At 40.4% G+C, this 21,159-nt stretch overlaps 2 protein-coding genes across 32 annotated transcripts in view; one reads left to right on the forward strand and one right to left on the reverse strand.

Annotated features, from left to right (window-relative positions):
- Positions 1-21,159, forward strand: part of LOC6737554 (RNA binding protein fox-1 homolog 2) — a 112,872-nt gene that overhangs the window by 72,657 nt on the left and 19,056 nt on the right. For 23 of the 31 annotated variants that reach the window (XM_039293785.2, XM_039293790.2, XM_039293808.2 and 20 more), the window contains exons 3-6: positions 14,301-14,768; positions 17,269-17,466; positions 19,679-20,383; positions 20,680-20,733. In XM_039293785.2, coding sequence (XP_039149719.1) covers positions 14,301-14,768; positions 17,269-17,466; positions 19,679-20,383; positions 20,680-20,733 — 1,425 coding nt within the window. The remainder of the gene's footprint in view (positions 1-14,300; positions 14,769-17,268; positions 17,467-19,678; positions 20,384-20,679; positions 20,734-21,159) is intronic. The other 8 variants (XM_039293791.2, XM_039293792.2, XM_039293793.2 and 5 more) reach the window with 2 other exon arrangements.
- LOC27209290 lies at positions 4,576-5,462 on the reverse strand. The gene is made up of 2 exons (XM_016184737.3): positions 5,210-5,462; positions 4,576-5,145 (listed from the first exon to the last, which is right to left on the reverse strand). Exons 1-2 carry the CDS (start codon positions 5,327-5,329, stop codon positions 4,777-4,779), a joined length of 489 nt encoding a protein of 162 aa, XP_016031340.1. The 5' UTR covers positions 5,330-5,462; the 3' UTR covers positions 4,576-4,776.

The raw sequence follows: 21,159 nt of genomic DNA on the forward strand, positions 1-21,159 counted from the left end.
GCACGGGAATTCCAGACAATTTACGCACATTTAAATTGAAAAGTCCACACGAATGTGTGTACGATGTGTTTATATATAATTTATTCATTCGGCTTTTGTTTTTTTTTTTTACTCCAATTTTTTGCCATTTGCATTTTTGTCACGCAACAAATCTGCGCCAAAGTGCAGATGTGTTCGGGGTGAATTTTATATTTGCTTTTGACTTTTTGAACTCAATTCATGTGAAAATAAGCGGATTTATGCGAATATTCTAGGGGTGCATTATTTTATTTCATTCTAGCTTCAGGCAAGCCTGTATTTTCGAAATATACGTTTTATGGAAAATATTTGTTCACGTTAATCCATAGTAATTTCGCCAAAGTAAAGCGGATCATGCGTATATCTGAACTAGTTATGTTATCAAAATATTAAACAAATATGGCCATTTGAAATTGCAAACTAATAATGGGCCTGTCAAAAAGCTACCAAACCGCGGGCTAAATAAAAGTTTGTCTGTTGGAAAGATTTTAATGATATTTTAAACAAATATTCGTGATTATAATTTATGTAGCTAATATGAATTTATTCTCTATTTCTTTCAGGTATGTTTTGCTCAAAGAATTATTGGGAAATCATTTAAGTACTAGAACAAGTTACATTTTATCGGTGAATCTATTTCCACACTTTTACTGAACTGCTTTAAGCGAGTTTTAATAACAGCAATTTACTACTTTGCTACGCTAACATTATATTCGTAGCTTTAACTTTTTTATGCGGAAATTTCTGGTAGAAAGGTGGTCAATTTTGAAAGAAGAAGCCATTCTCATTTACTGCGCCTTAATTCCACAAATTAAAATGCTGTACATGTGGTACGATTGCCATTGGTCGCTTAATGAGCAAACTGCTGCCATATCGACATCGTCTGGAGTCTAATTTTAGATGCCTTTGGCCTCCGACTTCGGATGGCCAAGGGATCTGGAGGAATAGGCTGTTGTTTCTGCTTCTGCTTAACCATAAGGTTGTGGGGTTGATACATATATATATATATGTATACACTGGAAGTACTTTTCAGTCCAGTATCAAATTACTCGGAAAATAATAGATGTTTATAGCTTCAAAAGAAATCGCTAAAACTAGCATATATAATAAAAATATATAATAAATTAAACTAGTATCTTAAAAATGAATTTCAAGGATATTACGAACTCAAGTAAATCTCTTATTATTAAAAATGTCCAGCAATGAAAGACAGTTTTCTTGCAGTGTTGCACAGACAGTCAAAAACGCAGCATGGGGTTGTCTGCTTCAACAGCAGCAGAAAGGCAGAAAAAATGAGAAATAAACAGACTCAAAATCGAGGATAGGGGCTGCCAAAGAGGCTGAGGAAACTTTATTAAAGAGGTAGACACGCTGCTGCGATGGACGAGAACACTCCACTCCACAATTACGACAAATCCACAGCTCTCTCGGTACCACGGCACTCGGAATACCCCAACTCTTTCGAGTGATAATGCGAACGAACCCCAGAGAACTCAGGGAAACTCGGTGCTGGGGGATAAAAATAGACAGCAGAAAGGATATTGTAGCAAAGTGGAGGAACTCTGAGTGCCAAAGAAACGTAAAAGAAAAAACGTAGCAGTGGAAAATCTAGAGGAAAAGCAGCGGCAAAAGGGAAAATCTCTGCAGTCGTCGCCATGTGTTGCATTTCAAAGTGTGTGAGTTATGGGCAGGGGGTAAATGGAATGAAAAACCTCCGAGCAGAAGAAACACTGCCAGATGAGACGACAAATTACAAGATGTCGAGGGAGACTGTACTGTGATGCTCTGCACCTGCGAATCAATCAAATTCCAGTGCTGTGAAACAAGTTAGCTTTCACTAATTGGTGTCTGTATGCGGAGGTAACTTGATAACGCGAATTAGAATTGCTCATCTTGATTTATGGGTTGTTGAAAAAGAAAAGTGACTGAAAGTTGCAACGATACACCTGAATTGGTTTATGATATTCTTTCCTATTCATTTTGTTCAGTGCATTTTCGTAAATTGTTCCTGAATTGGTTAAAATCACCCATCAATTTCAAACTAACATTACTGTAGTTTCATAAGGGTCAAAAGCAATCTAAAGTCCAAGTACTTACCGTATGCAAATGACTGTTGGGTAATTAAAATCAACTGCATTTTGACCCTACTCAAAGTCTGCCCTTCTCAATTGCATATTTTGGGAGGGCTCTTATATCAAAAATTCCCAAAATATTTGCCATTGCATACATAATATTTGGATGAGAATGAGGAAAAGCCACAAGGCACAAGTCGAAGACCAAGAATTCGGTTCAGTTGGGATGGGAAAACTTAATTCAAAGGCCAGGATATGCATTACATTTTTAATTGCTTTGGAAGAGATAGTTTCCAGTGGGGAGAAACGAAGGACCCACAAACCCTTTGGCATATTGAATTCCAATCAGATTGCATCATGGTGAAAGTTTAATCAATTTTAATTAGGAAAAACATTTTTCCATGATTTGAATATCCTATCTTAAAGCTACCAAGCAAACTAGTCGTTTGAAATGGTGTACCATGAAATAAGTAAGAGCTTTACGATAATTAACTGCGTAAAAAGTTATAAACCTAACTTTTACAAAACTACACTTGCTTAAGGGGAAAATGCTCTTATTACTTTTATTTGATGAATCTGCTTAAAGCTTTGCCGAAAACTTTATGCTCCATTTATTTAGTTAGACCGTAAACCAAATCTCCGACAAAAGTGCACTTTTTATAATAACAAAAGTTCAATAGCAGTCTTTTTTGTCAGTAAAAAACTTCTTTCTAGTTCTAATCCAAAAAGTTTTGTATAATTTTCACCAAATTTACTTCCCACTCTGGAGCTGTTTTCAACGCAAATAAATTTTAGCTCCTACAGTTTGACTAAAAACAATTTCCATAAAATTTGGCCCGGCTGCGTAAAAGACCTGTGAAAGTCCTGTAAAATCCCCAGGACATTTATCAACAGAGCTTGTACCGGCAGCTTATTATTCTCCGGCCACATTTCAATGGGAAAATTTTAATTAAGGCTGCGCTGGTCGATGGTCCAATGTCCGTCCTGCCCACTCACCACTAAATCTCGAATGTCAATGAGACTGTGGTCACAAATTTTTGCTTCCTGGCATCCGCATTCGAAGCCATTTGTAATGGAGGCACTGCCACAGGCAGGTGTCGTTGTGGCCAACAAAAAAAATGGAGAAATCCCAGCTCAAAGTTCGCTTTTTCCCTCGCTCCAACATCACATCTAAAAATGATAAATTATCCGAAAAATTTTGCAAACTCCTGAAAATTAGGCATTAAATCATGCAGAAAAGGGGAAAAACTGGGAGGGGGTCGGGTGGTCGGTGCGCCAGAGGGTCACCAAAGGGTTAAGCAGTGCCAAGTCATTGTATAGTTTATGACTGAGATTTCCCAAGTGCGAGCGGGGGAAGTTACATTTTATCGCTCGCATGAGCTGCAATTTTATTACATTTTTATATTTATTTTTTGCGTGCTGTGTGTTTCCTTTTGTGTTTTATTTAGCCAAAAGGAAAATATTTGTATGTTGCCCTACCGGTCACGTTTCCTTTTTGTGCCGGCTCGTAAATTCGGGCAAACAAACTGCAATTGCACAAGGTGAAGGCATCAGCCAGCGATGAATACACGCCCGTCCCACAGCTGGGCTATTTTGTATTTTCATTATTATTACCAAGCTGCCAGCCAGCCAGCCAGCTTGCTAGCTAGCCAGGTGTAGTGGTCGTCTACTCGTCTCCTCGCTTGGCACATATTTCATGGCTATGATTTACTCCATTGTTCAGGGCTGTTGGCCACCCCAAAAACCCGGCAACAACACAGCTCGAGCAGAACAAGTGGCCAGTTTTTGGCAACGCCCCCGCAAGTCCACATCACCATCATCATCATCAACATTGGCAACGGCATCGAATTGTTTGTTTTGGCCCCTTGGACTTGGGTCAAAACTATAGTTAAGACATGAACCTAATTTACTGGCTGAGTGCCTTTCATGCTGTTGGCCTTTTGCGAAGAATTTCCAAATGTCTTTATCTCGTTCGTTGGCTCTCATTTCCTTTGAAAAGCCCCCCTATCAGCCCATAAAACCTTGTGGCTCGATACACAAAGCTGGCCGGATTTATGCAATTTTAATTTTTGAGCAATGCTTTGGCTAAGAAGCCTAGCAATTTAAGTGTAAACAGGTACAATACACGTTTCAATGCGGTTTTAAATGGTTAAACTTTCAACTTTACCTGTTTAGCATTGCTTTCTTATGGTTTCCCTTACCATATTCCACACTTTTTGGTGCTTAACGCTGCGATTTAATTGCCGGGCAACCTGGTGAACCCAAGCGAATGTCAATCGATGGGAGCATCCAAAGTTCAAGAGCCTTCGTCAACGTTTGCCTAATTGCCAGTGAAGGAAGAAGCTGGCGCGCGCCTAAAATGCCATCAATTTACGCCTTTTTATCAGCCAGATGTGTAGGGTAAACGCACTCGATGTTGCCAGGATGCATGAGCATCCTTCGAGCCACTTGATGCACCCAACCAACACACAAACTCACAGAGAGATAGACACGCTCTTAGTTTTTAATGAAGGCTCATCATCAACAATGTTAGGGCCCATAGAGGCGCACGGAAAGACAAGGTAGGGCTGCTAACCAATTACTTAGTCATTGCAGCCATTAGGGCAAAATGCTCGGGCGGGATAATTGACACTCCAGTCTGGTCGGAAGGGTGAAATCGACGCACCCCTTCTCCTCCGGTCGAAAACTATCGCCAGTACTTGCTCGGAATGCGAATACTGCAAAATGATGGGAATAACCTTAGATCCTCCGGCTCGGCATCCTTGTTGACTCCGTCGCCATTGCCCTCGCCCGCCCCATCCATTTGATGGCAGGTGAGTTGGTGCTTCTCGATATCCGGATCGTAGCAGATATTGTGGCGCCAGAAGGAGGCGGTCATCTCGAAGTCCACAGCATTGATGGGTGAAACCATGCAAACGACCACTATCTTGTCGCGTCCCTTTCTCGAGAGCTCGACATCCTTGCACATGGTTATGAGGACATGTGAGTGCTCATTGGGACTCAGGATGCCCCAGCGGGGTTTTATATTGAACTTGCCATGCACTGTACTTTGCACCTGGTGATTTATAGATAATATGCTTCAATAATACTAAACTTAAATCAAATAATATATGTATTACCTTGTAAGTCACTGACTTTCCGCCAACATTTTTGATGGTAATTTCTTGCTTTCTGTTGGTTTTTGTGAAAGTTAAAGTACTATGTGGTGAGATTTCAAGTGATTTTGAATTTGCAGACATATTGGTTAAAAACGAATTTGAAAAACTATTTGGTTACTTTTTACATTTACTTAAAATTTCGCTAGGATTAAAAAAATAAACGTGTATTTTGCTAAACAACTAGACCTCCATTAATACAGCTGTTGAAAAGGCTACTTAGCTACTTAGGAAATAAATACTTATTCCTAAAAAGGAAAAATCTTAAGCCCTAGCTTAAAATTTTCTGAAAATCCCAACTTTGCTTCCCCCTTGGGGATTTTAACCCTTTCTTACCTATTGAGCCCTAATAATCACCTTTTAGTAACCGCATTGCGGAGGCTCTTCCCCTTTACACACAATTGACCCCGAATGTGTGGGACCAAGTTGTGGGCCATGTATTAATTACATTTCAACGGTCGCCGCTCAGGCAAATCAGAAAATCCAGTCAGCGCCAACAAAACCGACAGCTAACAACAACAACAACAACATTTACAGCCAACAATTTGCTTTCAAAAGCAACAAAAGGGGAGAAACAAAAGTTCCCACACACGCACACACAATCACTTGGATTTTGAGTTGGGCATTGCAGGGGCTTCACAATCCTTGGCCAGTCGAGCATTTTGAGCTTAGCCGGCGCTTAGGCTAAATGACCAACCAGCAGGTGGTGGGTTTGGTTGTTAGTATCCAGTGCTATGGAGTCCAGTGGCCAAGTGACCAGTGGCCAGAGCCACGATGGCAGTAGCGACAGTAGTAGCAACAACAATAAGCTGTAAAATTAATTGATTTACAAGTGTGAAAATGCGCAGAGCGGGACGAAAGGTGGGGCAATGCCAGTGGGTCATAACAATAACGCCTGTCGGGAAATGGGAATGAAAATGAAAACGTACCTTAAGAATGCGCATTTAGTTCTGGCTTAGTTCTGGTGTGTAAACTACAGTGTAAACTACAATCCGCTTAACGGTAATTGCCCTACAACGCCCACACCACTAAAGCACTTTTATTGCAGTGAAAAAAAATATGTGAAATGAAGAAATGTTGGTAGAAGTTAGTGGTAGTTAGCAACATGGTTATTGCAAGTTATTATAGTAAATAACTTCTTACTCGCTGTTACGTATGTGAATTAGAGACTTGATTTTGAACTATAAACTTCTACAGATACAAAAATATTAAAAATTGTATTGCATTTTTTGTAAGTTACTTTAAGACTTTATGTTTTAATTAATTTTGCCATGTGTAGCATTGCTGCTTTGTCGCGTGCTCTTTAAAGCCAAGCTAATGGCACGCCCGGCCACGCCCACTTCCTGCACCTGCTACATCCATAAATTGCGTGTAATTTTGGATTTCTTACTGTTTGAATGCTCACAAAGCTCATTTATATTTCATAAAGCTAAAGGTTTGCGGGGCTGAGCAGCAGTGGGTGGCCGGAAGTAGGCTTTTGTTTTTCAGCCGTTAGTTCCTTCCGCTTCGACTGCTTGTTTATTTGCCTACGTACTGTTCCGATCCCCCTTCCGTTCTGTTCCGTTTTGTTTTGGCCTGTTTGTTTGGGCCTTGTTTGTGGAAGGCAATTTAATAAGCGTCTTGGGGCTTTGCGTGTTTCTTTTTTGGGGCTCGTCTGAAAAAAGCTGAAGGGCCTTTAAGGTTTTAAGGTGGCTTGCATTAAAGAGGTGTTTCCCATTGATTGCATGTAGGTGGTTGCCTGATTTATGGTTTACTTGGCTGGGCGTAAGCCAAGTACAGAGGACAAATATTGTAACTTTGATTGCATCTAATGCTTAAGCGCGAAAATCAATCGATGGCAACAACAAGCGACAACGTCTCGATTTCGCTGCAATCGCGCTGCAATCATGAGCGTCGTTTATTTGTTGCCAAATCGCAGCTAAAATGCTGTTCAATTGCGTCTAGCTTTTTCGGGGGTAATTCAATAGAGACAAGTGAGCTCTCGACTTGAACGCACACACAGAAAAAAAAAATATCAAATTACATTTATGTTGTAATTCTCTGATGGGAAATAAATGAGCTTATAATGACTAAGGGTTCAATTGATGGGGGCAAACAAAAATATGATTCCTGCGCTACGAGTATTTAAGTATGTAAGGGAATTAGCTGAAATAAGCACAATAGTGCATTTCATTTTGATAAAATAAAGCATAAAAAAAGGACATATATATTCTCAAATGGTTGTCAAACTTTATTGCTTTTTTTGCCAGTGCAATCGATAAAATATATGTGAACCTGGTAGTAAACGGTCCACTGTAATGTGATATTTCTGGCTTGATTGCGCTTTCGGTTCAATTGGCGATTACCGATTGCTGGATACTTCATCATTCCGTAAACGATGTCAGAGGGGAAAAATAAATTTTTGTCCACTCGATAATCGCTATCCAATTAAAAAGGGAAAACTTCAAACATTTCTACGATTCTTGAGGCACGGACACGTATTTAGCATGGGTTTCGCATCATTTCAAATGCGTTTCGTGGCTGCTGCAGCCCTTTGGACACGCTTTCATGATGCCTGTTAGCCCATGAAGGAAGCCACATCAAAAATATAAATAAAAGTAAAGTTTATCTTGGATTTTTTTCTTTTTTGATGTTGCGCCAATTGACAGGGCCTTTAATTTCTTTTTCGTCTCGTTGCCGTGTATTTTTGGTTTTTTATTTCCTTTGGTCTTGTCAACGCATCGTTCGACTGCCATAATTCAAGTCTTTGCTGTCTGTTGGTGGCACGACGTTTGCATAGCCAAACATTTGCTCTTAAATAAAAATTTATTTGGTATTTGTGCGAGTTTTTTTTCACTCACATCTTGCCTTGTTTATTGACAAGTTGGGTGAACGTGAAGATCTCTGCGCTTTTTGTTTTATGTATTTTCTTTGTGCGCTTTTTTGGATATTTGTCTTCATTTATTTATATTGATTTTTGTGCTACTGCCGTGGGTTTCGCTGCTGATTTAGTACCTACACATATATATGTATGTGCGATGGTAGACAGTGAGTGGTCAATGGCCAATTTCGTTTTCATTTGCTATGCCAGTGAGTAATCACAATGCATTTATCTATCGACCTTTTCGCACACCTTTTCACCCTCACTCGCTCGCACAGTGGCTTTTCAATTATTTAATTTTCCGCTCACGTTTTGTTAGTTTTTCACGTAGATTTTTCATTGGCCCTCCAGCTAAATGCGACAAAAGGAAAATCCCAACGTAATTTCGCGATAAAAATCTTCGAAAAAGAAACGAAGCCGAAAGTGCATCTTCAGCTCTCGAAGGCGGCGACATTCTCACGTTTCCATTGGCATTAAGGTTTAGTTGATCGCCTTCACCATTTAAAGGGGATTGAAAGAGGGTTGTATAAAATGCACTCGAAACAATTGCCACTTGAATCAACAATGAAATATAAGAATCCATTTGGAAGTACAAACCTATTGAGGAATAAATGAAGTGTTAGCTGTAATTATTTAGTTTAAAATCTTTGCTTGCATTTAGCATTTTATGGCACTATTTTTTCTCAGTGCATGTGTGGGTGTGTGCTACTTTTCCCATTCACTTGCTCATGCTTCATTTGGCAAAGCTGCAAGGCAATTGATGACAGACCCGGAGTTGGAGTTTCGACTTTGGGTAAGGCAGCATAAATTCCATTTAAATGGCAAACCAGTCCTCAGCTGCATCATCATCATCATCGTCATGATCATCGTCATCGTGATGCATCTTCAGCTACTTCAGGTTGGGCCATTAACAACTATGGAAACTGCTATGTGGGCAGCCCAGTGACACACTAAAGTGGCACCCCAGGAAAGCAGCAAAAAATCTTATTTTTATATATATATAAAAAATAATAAGAAAAACAGCATGTCTGCACGAGGTAACAGAAACCGCATTTAAATGCCGGTCTGCCATTCAAGTTTCGCTTTTGGTTTTTGCAGATGCGCTGGCAGAGGCGACCAGTTCCCCCTGTTTTTCCCTTCTATATATCCCGATTTTTCAACCAACCGGTTTTATGGCTTAGCCAAGCTTGCCTAGGGCCATCTATTCTTTTTTTTTTTTTTTTGTTGCTGGCTTTTCTGTTTGGGTTTTTGCCGTTTCCCGTTGCCAAACGTTTTGCCGTTGTTGTGAATATTGCTGCTGTAGGCACCTGCATTTGACGTTTTAGGTTTACCGTTTTGCAGTGGCCGTTTTCCACTGCTAACCTGGTCAGTTATTGCCGAGTGCTTTGCCCTGCCGAGGCTGTAATTTCATTCATAAAGTTGGCCTACTGTGCGTTTCGTAACTTTAAGTTTAATGGGGAAAAATGGTCAGGCAATTTCAGAAAATGTGGTCAAAGTGGGCCAACACTAAGAACTATTGTTTACGGTCGGTTTTGCTAGATATCCAAATGTGTTTTTATCCATGGATGCTTTGAATTTTACAGATTGCAACTTGTAATTAATAGACTGACATTTTGTTTTAAGGTATGGAAGTTTGTTTGTTTATAGACCTATTTAATCCTTGACAATGCTGATAGGTGTATCTGAGCATTAAGCTTAGCTCTAATGGTGAACAATAAAGCTGGGCTTATTGCGTTACAGTGCTCATTACGTATACGAGACGTGTGACGCGCTTTTCATTAATTTTCCCCACCCACCAACCGCCCACTTCGTTGCATTGCAATGCGATGATGTAGTGTTTGTCTTATTAAAAGGATGCAGAGTGGCGAACATGGCATCTTGTGTGTTTTGAAATAAATTTCCGTTCTGTTGATTTGCGAGCAAATGCACACACATGGCATCCATAGTATTTGTATCTTGTAGCTCGTCGCTAACACCCGCATGCTGCAATTTCAGAGCCCGAGCAATTCCTGCAGTCATATTACATGTCACAGCACAGCAAAACCCGTCCCTTACACCTGAACTTCCTCTTACACTTCAACACGCTTTCGCTGTAATTTCCTGTTGGCAAAAACTGAAAACTGGCAGTGGCAGAAGAGCCACCTCCCTCACGCCCTCTACTATTACAGGTGTTTGTGTGTAGTGTCCTAATTTGTACAAGGACTGGCTCCTCTCTAGTTTAATATCATTGGATGGCTACGTCAAATTGCAATTGGCATGTAAATTGAATTGGCACGTGCTGCATTCGCTTTCCGTGGCAATTATGGAGATGTGACCTTCCATTAGGCCAAAAATCCTGACCGGATCAGATCTCACCAAAATAGGCAGTGTGATATCTATCACATCTATAGATACATTGCCGTGACATCGATATACATAATACTTTCCAAATGTTATCTGGGCGGCAGACGTGACCTGCATCGACCCACTTGCAACTTAAACGCCCATTGGAGCAATCACCAAAAATCAGTCGAAATCAAAGAGACCCAACCAAGTTTAATTCAAAACAATCGCTTGGCGCGCGCTAGTCAAATTTTCAGTTTCAATTGGCAGCGTTTTTTTGTTAGACATATATATTTTTTTCTTTAATTGGTATTCGCGTCATGAGCCAAGCAACCGAGTTGGCCCGGCTTTTTAACGAGCGTCGCCCCAAATTTGCCATTGCATCGCAGGCCAAAATTGGCGCTTCGATCGCTGAATTGCGTCAGCGATTGAGCAATTGGTCAAATTCAAATGCCTTCGCTGACTATGTCAGGTTCAAACTTGGGCGCTTGTTCGGCACAGGAATACGTTATGGGTGATGGTAATGTTAATCGAAACGGACGCACACGGCCAAGAAAAAAAAGCGAATATATTGGTTTGAGGAAAAAGTACGCAGTCGAAAAAATTTCACTCACCATTCACGTCACGGTTTATTAATATTCCGTTGATGTAATGCGCCCGAAACCGCACACATAATTTATATATAATTCGGTTTGACTTCTGACAAGTGTGGCAGCCTTTCGGGTTTCTTTAGTTTCTGTCTAAATATTTTGGTTCGATTCAAGACAACATTATTCAACAAAAACAGAAAGTAAGAATTTTAAAATCTTTCTGTCTCTTGGAAAGTCTAAGTGCAAAATTCGAAAGATGAAAGTGGGCTGTGTTTTGATATCCTTGCAAGAATTTTAAAACAAATGCAACCTGCTATTAAGAAGCAACTAACTAGAACTTTATTTCTTCTTAGTATTTTCTTTAAATTATAATTTGCAAAACAAAAGTAATTGAGCTAATGAATATGTTGTATATCGTTATTTTGAAATGATGCCCCATTAAAATGTACATTTTTTCCTGTTACCCAGTGTAATTATATTTCACTTACTTTTCCAGTTTTGCTTCTTTTTCGAAATGCATTTCCCAGCGTGATTTTTTCAGGTTTTCCCCCCCACAAATATTTGAACGCATTTTTCTTTCATATTTATTTTTCTTTTTGAGGTGCGTATATAATGTTTCTTTTTGGCTTTTTGCGGCGCCCATCAATCACCAGCCGTGGAATGTGTGACACACATTAAACGTAACGCATACGCAGCGTGTGCTGCCAAAACGCAATATAATTAAATGAGTATGGAAAATGGCTCTAATATTTTTTCAGCATCGAACCGGCGAAAAATCGCTGGTAGACAAAACGCTTGAATGCGGCCACTTGAAAGTGCAGCAAGCGAAATTGTTGCAAAATGGAAACGTAAAGTGTTTTGTTGAAAATTCACCAAAAACAACAGTGGCGAATGTAAACAAAAAACGATGGCAGTTGGCGCTGGTGGCCCCAGTCAATAAAACAGTGCCAGCTGCCTCTTGATGTTATTTTTTTTTCTTATTCTGCAGAGTAACTACAAATGCAAATTGCCAGGGCCGCAGTGCCGAACGAAATATTTGCCATGTAAATATGGCCCAACGAAAAGAAAAAAAATTTTGTAAAAAAAAGGAATACTTTTTCGTCCTAGCCGTCGGTCCTCGCTGTTCAAGAGCAATTAAATGAAAAATATTTGCGAATGCAGCAAAGTATTTGCTTCAAGTGCCTGTGACCCCGCGTTCAAAATGCCGTTGACAGAAAATTATGAAACTTATTGGGGAGTTGTTTAAGGATGAAGTTTCTGAATGGAAAACTTCAAGATGGGACAGACGCACATACGCAGACTCATTAAGCGAAGATGGTTGTGGTTCTCAAGTGCAAGTCAGCACATTCTGTACGTCAGCAGCGGCCGGAAAAGCGGGGGGGGGAAAATCGGAGGGAAAACATTTTCATTGGCACAACAGAATGAATTTTCATACAAATTTTATGTAAATTTAACATGACAAGTTTCTCCTTTTTCATTTATTTTTTTTTCTGCACACGCTGTTTAGTTTTACGTTGATATATAGGTGTAGCATGAATGTGCGAGCATAAGAGTGCGCATATATCATGGGTTGGCCAACGTGGCGGATGAGCAACATGAGCACCAATTTGCACAGCGGATTGTGTCACTAGTTGGGTTGGGTGCGGGGGTAGGAATATCGGGGCAGAGATACTTGCACCTCGCCTGCTTGTCATATGTGGCTTGCATTTAATTAACAAGCTAATTTTTCAAAGCGCAAATCGCCAAGATGCCGAAACAGAGCACACACACAAATATGACGACTGCAGCAATTTGATGGCCTGTGCCAAGACAAATAGAAATGAAAGCAACTAAAACAGAAACTAAAATCATACCCATAGAGGCACTGATATATATTTGCGTCGCGTTGAAATAGCTGCTTTATGGCCAGCTCACCAAGATAGATGAACTGTGTCCATCGGATGAAATAGTTTAGCGTCTAGGCATTTAACATCGCTTTCGGGTATTTTTAAATTACACTAATTAAACGAACTAAACTAAACTGCAGCAGAAACACATTAGTATCTGTACGTTTTCGTAACAACATGACATGTGGGCAAAATAAGTGTTTCTTAATTGAAAAGCAAAACATATTTTACAGCATTTAGCATTCAAGTTGTACCATTTACCTGCATTTCTGTGACATTTGCATTAAATCTCGGAATTAATAACCATTTTATGTAAGCAGCTGGGGCAGCGGCAACCATTTTCGGTAGCCAAAAACATATTAAAATGCCACTCACACGATAAGCCTGGTTCTTTCCATTTTTAGCATCCGAAAAAAGTGTTCAGCAAAAGTTTTCTTTTGCTCCTCCCCCCGCCGTGTGTATATGAATTTGGCCAACAAGCAACAATAAGCTGCAAATTTTGCATATTTCATAGCTGCTGACAGAGGTTGGGTTGGCAGTCCGGGCGAGACAAGCCAAATAATGGCAAAAAAAATTTATACAAATAAAACTGACAATTTAAAGCGCATTTTGTTATCCTCCGCTCTAAAACCCAACCAAATCCTGGCCCTCATCCAGACTGCCTGCTTGCCTGTCTGTGTGTGTCCTTTGTCTAACCGAGAGCTTAATACGGAGAGCTCTGGACCAGCTCCCGATGGGGTTACCACCTGCAAAATAAACTACCTGGATTTAATTTAGCACTTTTACGGGCACAGTCAACTCACACACACATACACACACGAGTGGGAAAATGCTTAGCATGATGAGGTACGGGAAGTGGAAAGCCCAGTATGTAGAATGAAAAGTATAACCGGGTAAAAAGTAATACCCATTATGTTCGTTTTAAATGTGTACTCTAATAAACAATGTGATTATTTTTAGCTTGTGATTAGTACTGCATATATGAAAAGCGACTATTATCAGAATTTAAATAGATTGCTTAGAAAAGATGTGTAAAGGTTCGATGCTTTTGCAATCCTAATATTGGGCTGCACATATTTTCATAGAAATGTTCTTAGAAAGTATTTAAAGAAAATGCATATTTAGAAATTCGACAGAAATAAAAACCATAATTTTAATATAAGAGTGACATTAAAAATCTATTCAGAATTTTTCTTGAAATTTATTTAGTACAGGTATCCAAAAAAAAAAAAAAAAAACATATAGTAGAATTTCTTGGAGTGTTAAATAGAGATAGAGGGTACTTACACTTTTACGACCATTACTAATCCATAAACCCATCTCTCTTTCTCTCTCTCTCTCTGCTTTTCTTTCCCCGTTCTCTCTTTCCGTTTCTTTTTTCTCTTCTGAACATGCAGCACATGGTGCAGGCGGGCGTGGCGCCTTTTCCGGGCGCTCCGGCCGGCTATGCCGCCGCACCGAATCCTGGAGCAGCGGTTGTTGCCGCAGCGGCCGCCGCCCAACAACAGCAGCAGCAGCAACAACAACAGCAGCAGGCCCAGCAGCAGCAACAGCAACAACAGGTGGCCGGCGGACCACCCAACGCCGCGGACAGTTTGTCCATGGCGGTGGCAGCGGCAGCGGCCAAACAGTCTGCTGATCCAGTGACCCAAATGAAATCGGGCAGCGAGGCCGCAGGATCTGGCAACAGCAATAACAACAACACAGCTGGGGCGGGAGCAGGAGCGCCAGGCAACGCCGGAGGATTGACCACAGAATATTCAAGTGGCGGCTGTGGGGGCGGTGGTGCATCAACGGCCAATTCGGTGGTGGTGGCCACCAGTGTTTCCGACGTTGTCAATGCCTCGCTGTACATGCAACAGAAGGTGAGTTTGCCTGGACAATTGTTTGACCTATGCCCCCATCCTGCGTAAACCTACCGACCGCCAACCAACCCACTTTCAAACCGCCCACCACCCACCAATACACCGATTCAACCCACTCGCTCGCTATCAGTCTATTTGTGTTTGTGTGTGTTTGTTATGCATTTGTAGCTGTGTTTGGTTTTTGGCTTTTGGGTTCGCTACGGTTTGGTTCGGTTTGGACTGCTTTGGTTTGTAGCTCTGCATTGAATTGGGTACACACACTCACTACACAGATGGCGACACACACACACAGATGCATAGACACATGCAGCGCTACACTGAACGAAAATTCATAACCAAATTGACATACTATTTACTATGATTTTAAAATATGGTTTAGTATAAACTACTTTTTTAAATTGAAATATGAAAGTTTATGACATACCTTTGAATTTATTTATGTTTGGTAGTGGTTTGCTTTGTAGTTTTAGTTATAAATACAAATAAGTTTAAAATTTAGTTAAATAAACAGATATTATATGCTTTTCTTTAAATGTTATATTTGTTAAATATTTTAGCAGTCCATTTAAAAGTAAATGAAAGCAATATTTTTGTATGTACCTTGTTAATTGGCTCTAACGGCTAGAAATCAAACGTAAAAATATTCCATAAAATCTTTGACAATATTTTTGCCAGTGTAAGCCAGGGCATACAAATAAAAGCCGTGCTTGTTATCGCTATGGCACCTGCTCTTGTTTAGTCGGTATTTGTTGTTGGTGTGAGCGCATTGCTTTTACATTTTTAATTGCAGCGAGCTGCACAGAGAAAAATGCCAGCAGCAAGCAACACTCACGCACTTTGGCATTCACAAACACGCCCACTAACACACACACACACACACACACACGGTATTCACCTGTCTCACCTGCGTTTGTTTGTGTTGGCCGTTTTTGTAGCATACTTTCAGTGGCTGGTCGCTTTCGTTTCTTATTTGACCCTGGAGCTGGGTTTCAGTTTGCTGTGTAGTTTATTGTTTCTTCGCTTCTAATTAAAAATTGACTATAGCACACACGTTGGCATAAAGATGCAAGTGCTTTCCATAGTATCTCTCAAATAATGTGCATTCCATAAAAGCATATATTTATATTTTTAACCAACTTCAAAAAGAGCAAAACAGAAATGCTTGTGGCAAAGGAGGTCGAGATAGAAAATCGGCTAAATAAATACAAACCCTTGTTTGGTCATTGACCCACAGATATTTACTTATTCGAATAATTTAACAGCTAAGAGCATTACTGTATTTTTCATATGTAGGCCAACTTTAAACAGACGAAAATTGCATTTAGTTAGAAGAAAATTTGTGCCTTGCAGGTGTAATAAATACTCAAATATTTAATTAGGCGACATAAATGTGTTTTGTGCTTTTGTTCTTTTGCAACCTTTGACTGGCTTTACCTTCAACGAAGTTCACAATTAATTAAATTGTGCGTTCTTCAATTAGAACAATACGCATACGCCATGTTAAACAATATTAAACCTCACACTTTCAATAGCTCTATTGTTTGTGTGGTTGTTTGATCGGCCTGCGGCAATTTGCAGCGGAAATGCCAAATTATTTCATACTTGAACATGGGTTGGGAAATTTAATATGCTTATTTTAATGCGACAGAAGACCATGGTTAGTTAAAGCAAATCCTAAGTATTAAATCCAGTGGTTAAGTCTCTTGAATGTGCAAACACTTTGGTCAACACATTTCTATTTATTTCCTCTCGTCCAAACATTCAATTACTCAGAAAATTCCATTCAATCAAATGTTTATCAATATTAATTGGCTAAGCAACAACTTAAAAGGATGTCAGAACTGGAAATCTAGATGAAATGTAAATGAAAAGTGGAAATGGAGACCGAAAAATGAAGAGATAATCTTGGGAAATGGATATGAACTGAATAAAATACAAATTTATAGTCGCTTATAGCGATTAGCAATTTGCATTTCACCGATTCGAAAGTAAAAACAATTTTAATCTTGTTTTTTGGTTGTTATTTTATGTTTTTGTTTCAACGAATTATATAGATTTAAGCAATGGTTTTGTTCAATGCCTTTAACAATCCCGATAATTGTATTTTCTGAAAATGTTTAGAAATAATTGATGATACATAATTTGGGAATGGAAATTCATAAGCAAGCGTATAAGTTATTTATCAATCTGCATTTTGTCACAACTCATACTTTAAATTATATAATTCTATATATGGTAACTGTTCAAATTATATATTCAAGGCATGTTCCACGCAATTAAGCAGCTGTAAAAGCGGTTGAGAGTAAAAAATTAAGCTACCCATTTAAGCAAATTGTTGGTGTTGGTCGCCTGCCTGTCTGCCTGTCTGGTTTTTAGCCCATTTCTACACTCTGTCTCTTAATCCACGTCCTCCACACAAACACAATCACGCAGATAAACAGAGAGGCTGCAACTGCAACTAAAACGCAAATCCTTGTTGTTATCTGAAAATTTATCACAGACAAATCTGTCAACACAAACACAGACACAGTACGAGTACGAGTACGAGTACAATGGAACCAGCCTCGCAGAACCAAGAGTCCCAGGTCCCATTCCGCATCCACTGACAAATGGACATGCCGTGGACCAAGTGCAGCAGCCACCAGAACACCAGCAGCATCTGCAATCATCGCTGCCCCCACAAAATGTGCTCAGCATAGTGAGTCAGCAACCAAACAAAAAAATATAAAAAAAATTATAATAAAATAAACAGACGAGGATAGACTGCAAAAAATGAAAAACAAACCATACAAAATAGAGCAGAGACGGGTGGACAATTGAAATTTACGTGCCAGTTTCTTGGTCTTACCACGTTTTTCTTTCTACCATTTTATTCTCCTATTTGTTTACCAAGCTCATCTTCATTAGGCGACCAACCGACGACTGGCCATGGGTAAAGCTGCTTTTTGCCTCAACTTGAACTCTTTTGTAACTGCATTTTTTTATACGCATAGTCATCATCAGGGAAACATTGTTCGTTATGCCTGGCAAAAGCAGATGCTGGCCAAGTTTCTTATAATTAATTGAGTCGGTGAAATTAAATTCCAACTGCGGGTAGTACAGCTCAACCAAATGCGATTATAGGGATTTGTGTACACTTTATGTTATCTTCATCAAATATGATGTCCTGGTGCGCTTCGTTACTATGCGGACCGCTGTCCAAAGGGAATACTTTAGTAAACTTGGATTTATTTGATATTACTTGGGTTTTTATAATTTTTCAATCAAATCTCACCATCTTGCCGTGCTAGCTTAAATTAAGTTTTAGGAAATAAATAGCTCCAATCTGATTGGATGTTACTGCAAAAGTAAGGCTACACAATGCATTCAAAGTTCAAGAATAATACCCAAGTCAAATATTCAAATCAAAACAATTTAGTGCAAATTTCTTGGCCTTTTTTTTTTTTTGCCGGCCAGAAAGTTTTCAAATTTATGCAGAAATTCTTTTAATACCAATTCAAGCCGAGCCGCCGAGACCTTTTTTCAGCCATGTCGCGTGCCGCACAAAAAGCATTTCGATAAACTAAAAAGCGTTAAATGTCATTTACGTGTAACCCGATACCCGAAACAATAAACCCTCCGCCACCTCCGCCAGTTGGCCATTTATGGGGCCAAAGTTTTTCACGCCAGTTCACTTTGGGCCCGAAACGTTCGGTAAACATGCAAACCGAGAACAAAAATGAATAAAAAAAAAATTGTAGGAGAGGATGCAAAGCGTGGAAAAAATGTATTTTGTCACAGGGCGGAGGAAAAATTTGTTTTAGATTTATGTGTCAACAATGCGCAGCAAATTAAGTTAAGCGTTATTTCTATTGCCTACATTATGGGGCGAGGGCAAAATCTGTTTATATTTCTTTTTTCCTACTGTTCATTCTGGTTTTTATTGCATTGTCATCGAATTTGGTCGCCAGCGTAAATTGAGAATATTTCATATTATTCCGGATCGGGGAAACTGCCGTAGGATATGGGGGGGCTTTGGAACAACAATAGCATACCATGCCATGCCATCGATGGCAAGTACATTTTCAGTTTTAATAATGCAGAAATACAAAATGCAAACATTTTCGCGGGCTCGTTGGGGGATTTCTGCTGCGCTGTGGTGGATTGGGTATATTGCAACAGTTTGCGCGACAGTTTTATTGCATAAGTCAACACAAGTTTGTGCTACAAAATACGTACATACACATTCATACGTGTGTGTATGTATGGAACTAGCAGCTCCTGTTTTCTCTGTCTGTATGTATGGGTATCTCCGTGTGTGTACATATATGACTTTTTTTATTGGGTCAAACCCACACACACACACACATGTATGTATATACAGATGCGTATGCCCGGTTTTTCCGCACCTCTCGCAGGATTTTCATCTCTCCCGGGATGTAAACCACTTGAAAATTGTATTTTCATTTCAATTGTTTATTTATTGCGGCACTTGTTCGCATTCGATTTGCCAGGCAGCACTGAAAATTCAACTGCAAAAAAATGCACGCAAATCAACTGCAAACAACAACGGCAAATAGGTGAAGTGCTTTTGAAAGTTTCACAAAAATCGCTTTTCCACCAAATGATATTGGAAAAATTTAATTTTCACTTTTGTCGGTTTTTTGGGAACGCAAATTTTTGAGGTAGCAAGAATACATTTATATCGTCAAATAGAAATAGAAATCAGAAAGCTTTATTATTTTAATAGAAGAAATATTATCCAAATATGGAACATTGGGAAAATTAAACCAAAATGTTAATTAGTAAGCCTCAGTTTGCGCATTATTATCTTAAGCTATTAAATTTTGAAGTAAATCATATTTTAAATAATGTTAATGCTAATACAAACCCCTACTAATTCATTCAATATTTCATGTTCTTCCTTGCAGTCCACAGTATTGATCGCCAATGAGGCAGCAGAATCACAACAGAGCTCCGCCATGCCAAATGCCGGAGGCGGTGGAAATACTGGCGGTGGCGGCGGAGGAGGCGGCGGCACGCCCAGTTCTCCGCTCAGCAACTCCCCGTCCAGCGCAACAGCCTCGCAGGCGGGCGGATGCGGACTGACCCTCAATGGCAGCGCCACCGAGGGCAGCATGTCCGGTGATACATCGCCGGTGGCCAGTGGTGAACCGCTACTGCAGACTCCGCCCGCCCTCCAACAGCAGCAACAGCAACAACAGCAGCCGCTCCTGTGCAGCAGTCCCACATCGATGCAATCGGCGGGCACCTCCGTGACGGGCAGCTCGATAGCTTCCGGCACATTGGCGGCCACCAGCAGCAGTGGCGTTGGCCTTCTGCCCACCACCGGATTGGATAGCATTGCCAATGGTGGTGCACCAGCAGGCTGTGCCGTCGTGCCGGCCAGCACATCGCAGGTGATCGCCCACCTGAATGCAGCAGCCGCTGCGGCCAGCGGCATCATGTCGCCCACCGCCAATGTGGCCACTAGTCTCAGCAGCGCCCTAGTCCCGGCCCAATCGGTCGCCGCCGTTGCGGCCGCCTCCCTCGATGCCAAAAGTCAGCCGAAGCGGCTGCACGTCTCCAACATACCGTTCCGCTTCCGGGATCCCGATCTGAGAGCCATGTTTGGGGTGAGTACGGACGTGGATTGAATCAAGTTTATTATAAGCAAACACAAAAAAAAAACACATTATGGAGAATCAGTACTAGAGCTACTACTAAGTACTATGTAACTTAAATATTAAAATACAAGGAAGATAGAAACTGACTTTGCCTTTTTAAATAAGAATGTTAACCTTTTTCTATCGCGCTCATAAAATTTAAATTATACACAGAACGAAGATCTGCTTTAGATACTTCTTACAAACTTGACTATCCCTTTGAAAGCATGCCGAAAATTAATATTTATTATTTTTCTATTCCCCAGCAATTTGGCACCATTCTGGACGTGGAAATCATCTTCAACGAACGCGGCAGCAAGGTAAGTTGCGCCAAACTTTCCCTACTTTCTAGAAAGAAGCACGCCGTCTCTTTCTCCGCAACTGTATCGCCTGCCTGCTCGCTCTCTGTGTGCGTCTCTGTCTCGCTGGTGTCGCCATCTCTCTCTGTGCCGCCAATTGTGCGGGACATTTTGCATCTAATTGTCGCACAATTCATTTGAATTATGCACTTCAAGAATTCCCAGATGAGGAGATGTCTTTGTCCGTCGCCAGGGCAACCTTGTCGAGTTGTCTTTTTTGCAGCATTATTATTATGCCCGGTCTGCAGCTGGAGCCAGGTGAAAATAATTGCATAGTTGCCATAGCACCAGGAATTGTGCATAATTCAGGAACGAAGCTCCAACACCTTGAGATGCTCAAGGAGTTTTTGGCGAAAGAATGAGTGGCGAGGCGAGGGGCAGGCGAAG

This window comes from Drosophila simulans, chromosome 3L (genome assembly GCF_016746395.2).
Source record: "Drosophila simulans strain w501 chromosome 3L, Prin_Dsim_3.1, whole genome shotgun sequence".
NCBI classification, from domain to species: Eukaryota; Metazoa; Arthropoda; class Insecta; order Diptera; family Drosophilidae; genus Drosophila; species Drosophila simulans.